We start from the raw sequence: 6,710 nt of genomic DNA, 5'->3' as shown, positions 1-6,710 counted from the left end.
CTTCATATAATTGACAAAGCTTTATTGATTATAAAATCCTGAATATAAAATTGATTTACAATTGCGCCAATAGTTTCATGGTACCACAATGTTGATTTGTTTCGTTCATAGAAATACATTATTTCCAGTTAATAACTTTAGACCAAGTAGTACCCAAAACGGCAGAAAACAAATCACACATGTATTGACAATAAAAGGTATATTTTGGTCCCTCATTTATGGCAGAAAATATATTGTAAGTGGCCAAACAATATTTCAAATATACATTAGTAAAACTATACTTCCGGGGTCCAAAACATATTCTGAAATACACTTTTTGACAAGGTTTTATATTTTTTTCAAATGTTTCTCTTTTTGCTCTGATATAATAATCTGGTTATAATACAAAATTTGACAATAAGAAATACTGCATAAAGAAACAAATACTATATCAGGAAAATAAGAAATATTAAAGAAAATATTAAAATTTTATAACATACATCAAATCCAGAACACATGGCAGTTCTTTATTACAAAGAGTGATGAGACATGTACAAAAAGCACATGGCATTCCAGTTTGTTTAACCACAAGTAGCATCCCTATTTCGGTCATGTCCGATAGGCGAACATTTGGCGGAAACGGGCAAGAACATACATCAAAAATAGGCAAACTTTCGTCAAAAGTCTGGGAAAATGTCAGCCATTTTCTCTTTCTGATGTACAGCTTAAGTATGGCTTAAGTGGTCAAATAACTGTTTCTTTTAACAAATATTCATGGCAGAATCTATGCCTTTTGCTCCCCTTTCCGCTACTTTATTTTCCTTGTTCCACTCTGTTCTTCAGCAACAGTTTCTCTTCACATCTTTGGGCATGGCCTCCTCCAGGTTGGCTCTGTCAGATCCTGGTGAGAAATATAAATTATATAATGCATATGAATATTATGTAAATAATAATCATCATTATTATATTTGTTCTTGGGTATATTGGGAAGGCGTATATTTTATACATGCTACACATGCAATATTGGTCATATGAAGTAAAGTCAACATGACATAAACTAGTACCAACCAAGGAATCTACAGGCTTATTAACATAATGCAACAAGACACGCTGTGATCTTGTCCATTGGTTATTTTCAGTAAAGAGATTTCATGTAAACCTGGAAAAAAGAGTGAATATAGTATAGGGGACTCTGCCACTCCGGTCAAGTAAGTATATAGGGTTTGACGCAGTAAAAATAAAATACCTGTCTTAATCGTAAAACACTCTTTGGATGATATTAAACTTGTCTCTTACGGATATTTCCACCTCGTCCAATGCTGGTCTGAGTGATCCCTCTATCAATGTCCTTTAGCGTTGCATCCTCGAAGGCCAAGGCTGCCACCCTAAAGAAGAACTCCTGCACATTCTCCCCTATAACAGGAACATGATCAAATAAACATTGTACCTTAGCAATGGTCAGAGGGGTAAAATATCTGCAAACTGAGTTATAACTCCCAAACAATAGGGCAACGTTTAGATCGTATAGGCCTTCATCAGGTCTGATAAAGACCTAGTATATGGTTGAAACATTGCCTTTAAATAAATTCGTTTCGGAACTCAATGTGCGAATATTTTAACAGTCTTTGATTTCTGCCTCTTTAACCAGCAGCACCTATCCTAAATATCTCCTCTTTGAAACCTTAACAATGGTGTCTTGGAGCAATGAATATATTAGTGCGTACTCATATTTATAATTATGTTAACATTGAATGGCTATTACCTGATTTGGCTGAAACTGCCCAAAACTCAGCTTTCATTTCCATTGCCATCTGGATAGCATCTTTCTCTGTCCTATGCTGTTCTTCTGGCGCCTGCAAATGGTAAAGATCCAAAACATTTAGCACAGACTCACCGATAGCCGAGTGGTTAAGGTGCGTACTACATAGGCTCTGATGCCTGTCAGACCCTTGTCACTACCTGACTCTCTCTCCCTGTTGCCTGTCTTTCTACACTGTGAACTATTTAAGAAAGGCCTAAGTAAATAACTTAATTTATCATTTAACAATTAACACCATATGCCTGTGAAAGAAAACAATTTCATTAGCTAGGAAAGAGTTATGTGGAACCCATACACATGACTGCACTCACAAGCAAGTCGCTCTTGGTGCCAACCAAGAAAAATAAGCAGGAGCCTGGCTCATTGTCTTCCATGGCATCCTCCAGCCACTGCCTGGAGAGAAGTGAATTGGAGAGAGTTACACACAGTATATGCACATCGACAGTGGGTCCTGGAGTAAATGCAAAGCATTGATTGAATTTGAGACAATTAGAACTCAGAAACTGGGCCAAATTCCCACAAATTACTAGATGATAGTTCGATCCATAGTGGGGAGGACTGAATTTGGTTCTCAAACTCAGCGAATACAGTATACCATCCTGTCATTTGATTTCAGGATTGTTTTACATTTGTTTTGTATTAGACTTACCGTGTATGTTCAAGTGACTTGATGTCTGCCATGTCAAAGACTGTGATGATCACTGGAAAAGACAAAAGAGCGCTTTTACCTGAATTAACACTAATTTACCGGTACTCAAACATATACTATAATCACAATCTAAAATTTCTAAATGGTATACCAAATTAATTATTACTATTATTTACTTACTCTGGGCTCCTCTGTAATATGCTTTAGCGATACATTTGAATTTTTCCTGGCCTGCTGTGTCCCAGCTATACATGGAGAGAGAAAAGGATCAATAGTGCATGAACAAAACAGAGAATTTAATAAAAATACAATCTGAATCCAATAAATTATTACATCCTCTTGAAATTGGAATGACTCACATCTGAAGAGAGAATGGCATTCCCTTTATCTCAAACCTCTCAATCTCAAAGTCCACCCCTATGGTGGCCTTGTAGTCTCTGTCAAACACATCTTTACAGAATCTGATGGGGAAATTAAGGGAGGCAGCAAATCAAAGGGAAAATCTCAAGTGTTTGCAAAAGAGACATTTTGAAATCTGTATGGAATGATGAGTGATTGGCACAATACCTGTTAATAAGACAAGTCTTTCCCACATTCAGGTCTCCAACAATTACCACTTTAGACATCTTCTGTCTGTCCCACCTAAAAACATAACACTCATTTTGGCCATTTATGTATTTACAAGATATCAAGCATTTTATTGTGTAGCATTATGCATTATATGTATAATGCTAATATATAATGCCCTATGTTGTCCTTCCTTTGCCCTGGATGGTTTGTCACAATAATATAATATTATATAGCTGCAAGGAGCTATTTTAATTAGAGCTGTGTAAGACATGGAAATACCAAACTAAGGCAACTCACGGTTGATGCCTGGTAGCTCTGTCTTTGCAGGCAGCATGAGTCTCAATGTTCCAGTCATGTTTTAGCTGTAGACAAGCCTCTGGTGTGTAAAACTGGAAAGGCAGGAAAAATGCTTATATATATATATATATATAAACACTGCACACAATGACAATCAATGAGTTACTTTTTTGTGACAAACTTTTTATTTTGTTTTTTTAAAAGAACCCCGGGTTAGCACAGACATTACAGGAGAGGGAAACAACATTGGTGCATACGTATAACATAATACATGTTTCTTTTTCTTTTTTTCTAACGAGACAATTATGATGAAAACAAAAACAAAAAACGTGGCAATGATGTTTTAAAGGACAAACAAGAATGGGTCAGACTTTGTTTACAGGAGTACAAGTATTGGACCTAACGGAGTCCTGATTTAACCTTCTGTGCCGCTGTGAGTAGGGCTTGGATGGAATCTGTCCTTGCTCACTGTGCTCGAGCATTGGAAGCCTTCAAACTCAAGACGTCGTAGTAGGATATTTTAACGGTGGATACTAAGGTTATGGGGTGGTTTCCATCTCATTACCAGCATTTTTTTTGCAGCTGTTAAACCGGCAAATAGCACTCTCTTCTTGTGAAGTGTTAGGCTTAGAGATGAGTCATCATTTAGCAACAGGATGTGTGGTAAACACGGTATGTTTGAAATAATGCCACCTTTGCCCAAAAGGCTAATACTCCTGGGCATTCCCACATCATGTGTATGTATATTCCGATGGGTTTTAGCGGACATAGTGAGCATAGAGGACTTTGTAGTATTTTAATTTGGCAGAGTTTCCTGGGTGTAGAATAAAATCTTAAAATCAATTTGTAATAGCTTAGTTGATTGTTATAATTACGAGATGTTAGTGGAATATTATTCCATACGTTCTGCCAATTTATTCTGATATTGTAATCTTTTAGATCTATGTTCCATACAGTGATAATACCTGTAGTAACATTTAATTTTTCTTGTAATTTATTATATAACCCGGAAACAAAGCCACTTTTAACATTTATACCACTCAAGACAGTCGTTAAAGGATGAACTGGTAATGGTTGGTTCCAGGGGACTCCATAAGTGCGCATCGCAGTACGCAACTGTAAATAAAAAAAGAAAGATGTACCAGGGAGATTATACATTTGTTTGAGCTCTTGAAAGGATCTGAGACCATATTCGTTATATATATCCGATAATTTGTGGATACCTTGTCTTTGCCAATTCGGAAATATGATTGGCCTTTCTAATCAATAACTCAATCAATGAGTTACTGAAAACAACACAGAATCACAATAGTGTTCATCTCACTATGGTATGACACTTGGAATTTGCTTGAGATAAGAAATACAACTTTAAATGTTTTAATTGCATGGCTATTTGTTGTATAATCTATGTCTAAGAATTGTTCCTAATGATGGACGATGGAGAAAAAAAAGTATATATTTGTACGATTTGGTTGAAGCTGTATAAACAAAACATCGTTGAAGCTGTGAATAGACCGGTATGATTTATGTTTACACACGTAAATATCTCTTTGCTTTGGTAAGATTGCTGCACCAGTATTCTTGCTGGCAAGGGAAACGTATCTAACTGGTGAACTTTCTACAACTCACCTCCAAATAATTTGCTCTAATCTAATGTAGAAGACTGTAGTCAGTAGAAAATTGCTTTAATGACAAAGACTTCATGGTGCCTAACTTTGGCAAGTTTTATGATGGCAACTGACCTAAAACCAGCATACTGTAGGTGAACTCTTTGGACTGCTATAAACATTGTATGTAATGTCCATAAATTGGTTGAGTGCTTTGATCTGACACTGATTTAGTCATTTGCAAGAACCGCTGATAGAAACCCTAGATAGATGTCACATGTTTTTCCCTGAGGCTGCTTGCTGAGCCCTGAACAAGGATATGGAACAAAAAAGAAAAAGAAAAAAGCTGAAATTCATAGCTATCAATTTATTGTACAGTGTGTACTTGTAGCCTACTTGATCATACTGTGAAATTGCATTAATATACCTTTTATTGCACATATTATTTTATTTGTATTTTATTATATTGTTAGCAGTCTTGCAGGCCACATTTCCACAATTGGTATAATGCCATTGTAATGAATTATTTAAGTGAATTATACGCTGTCTATAGCCTACCTGTATAGGCTACGTGAGTGTCGTGACTCGTGACAAATATATATTCCCTCTTATTTCAAATTGTATGCCTTAATTAACATTGCCTTGTTCTAATAATGGTGATCATCATACCTTTGGGAATTCATAGATGACTCTGTCTTTGCTCACAGGTGGTGGAATGTGGATCGTCCCATTCTGTATTTCTTGCATGATGATTTAACGGTACGTCCAGTCTGCGAGAGAACATTATGACAGACAGCTTACTCTATCAATTATAATGTATTAAATACCAGGCTCTGTTGATTGTTCCATTCTACTCTGGCTGCTACAGTGTCAGTGTCAGTGAGATACAGAGGGAAAGAGAGGGAGATGTGATGACAGGCTAGCACTACTAGACGATCGTTTCATAACGGTAAATACAGACTTGAGGACTTCAATTAGGAATCCTCATGTTGGAAAAATAGGTATGTCCCCAAAACTGAATCTGTACATCAGTGCATTTAGACAGAGCCATTAACTGTAGCCTACGAATTTTCACACACATTGACACAGCAGCTATCAAGTCGGAGCCATAGCCTACATATAGGAAGTACCCATTTATCGACAAAATGTTGCGCATCCGACAGGCGACATTATAACCACAAACAAGAAATTAACGAACGAGGACTTGCTTACCGCCAATAACCAGATAATGTCATGGAGTTATGTATAACTTATATCCTCGGGATAGCGACTAGCATACAGCTAGACCAGTGTGATGAAAACGTAGTATCCATGACAACCAGAACAGCTGCAGCTCCACTGACACGTGATTCCCATCCAACAGGTGTTGCATCGAAATTTGTGACCTATCAGATACTGTGACTCTCGATGCCCCCAAGCAGAGGCACTATCTTCGTTTAATTAGCCTTCGCTATTGCTTATGATAAAATGCAGGCTACATTTTTTGAGTGTTGCAACCACTCCTACAACCAGCTTGCAATGTCCTCGCACGTGTTTGTGTGTCTGTGTGTGTGTCTGTGTGTGTGTCCGTGTAAGCATGAGTATGTGACTTAATAATAGCAGTAGGGGGCGCCAGAAACAGTGAGAGGGGTAGTGACTCTAATGAGAGAGAGAGAGAGAGAGAGAGAGAGAGAGGGGGGGGGGGGGGGGGGGGGGAATTGCACCACTCAGTTCACACGTGTGTGATTTTTTCTACTCTGTCTGACATATCAGAAACCCGCCTACGCCTATTTACCAACGGCTGATTCGG

General features: G+C 37.5%; 1 protein-coding gene across 1 annotated transcript; it reads right to left on the bottom strand.

Annotated features, from left to right (window-relative positions):
- Nucleotides 1-5: 5 nt before the first annotated feature.
- rab36 (RAB36, member RAS oncogene family) lies at nucleotides 6-6,219 on the bottom strand. The gene is made up of 11 exons (XM_083782423.1): nucleotides 6,134-6,219; nucleotides 5,591-5,691; nucleotides 3,315-3,406; nucleotides 3,015-3,089; nucleotides 2,807-2,908; nucleotides 2,628-2,692; nucleotides 2,448-2,499; nucleotides 2,110-2,191; nucleotides 1,742-1,832; nucleotides 1,276-1,392; nucleotides 6-880 (listed from the first exon to the last, which is right to left on the bottom strand). The coding sequence occupies exons 2-11, from the start codon at nucleotides 5,666-5,668 to the stop codon at nucleotides 819-821; spliced, it is 816 nt and encodes a 271-aa protein (XP_083638549.1). The 5' UTR covers nucleotides 5,669-5,691; nucleotides 6,134-6,219; the 3' UTR covers nucleotides 6-818.
- Between the last annotated feature and the right edge of the window lie 491 nt (nucleotides 6,220-6,710).

Source organism: Protomyctophum parallelum, assembly GCF_964188405.1.
Source record: "Protomyctophum parallelum genome assembly, chromosome: 14".
Taxonomy (NCBI): domain Eukaryota; kingdom Metazoa; phylum Chordata; class Actinopteri; order Myctophiformes; family Myctophidae; genus Protomyctophum; species Protomyctophum parallelum.
The sequence above is the reverse complement of the archived record's forward strand: the minus strand, read 5'-3'. Positions and strand labels throughout refer to the sequence as shown.

What these genes read in the sequence shown, in the direction of transcription:
- rab36 (XM_083782423.1), bottom strand. Translation starts at nt 5,668, where the DNA reads ATGCAAGAAATACAGAATGGGACGATCCACATTCCACCACCTGTGAGC. An exon ending in AGAGCTACCAGGCATCAACC is followed by an intron (nt 3,090 to 3,314) that starts GTGAGTTGCCTT and finishes TTATGTTTTTAG; the next exon opens with GTGGGACAGACAGAAGATGT. An exon ending in TGGACGAGGTGGAAATATCC is followed by an intron (nt 881 to 1,275) that starts GTAAGAGACAAG and finishes ATTTCTCACCAG; the next exon opens with GATCTGACAGAGCCAACCTG.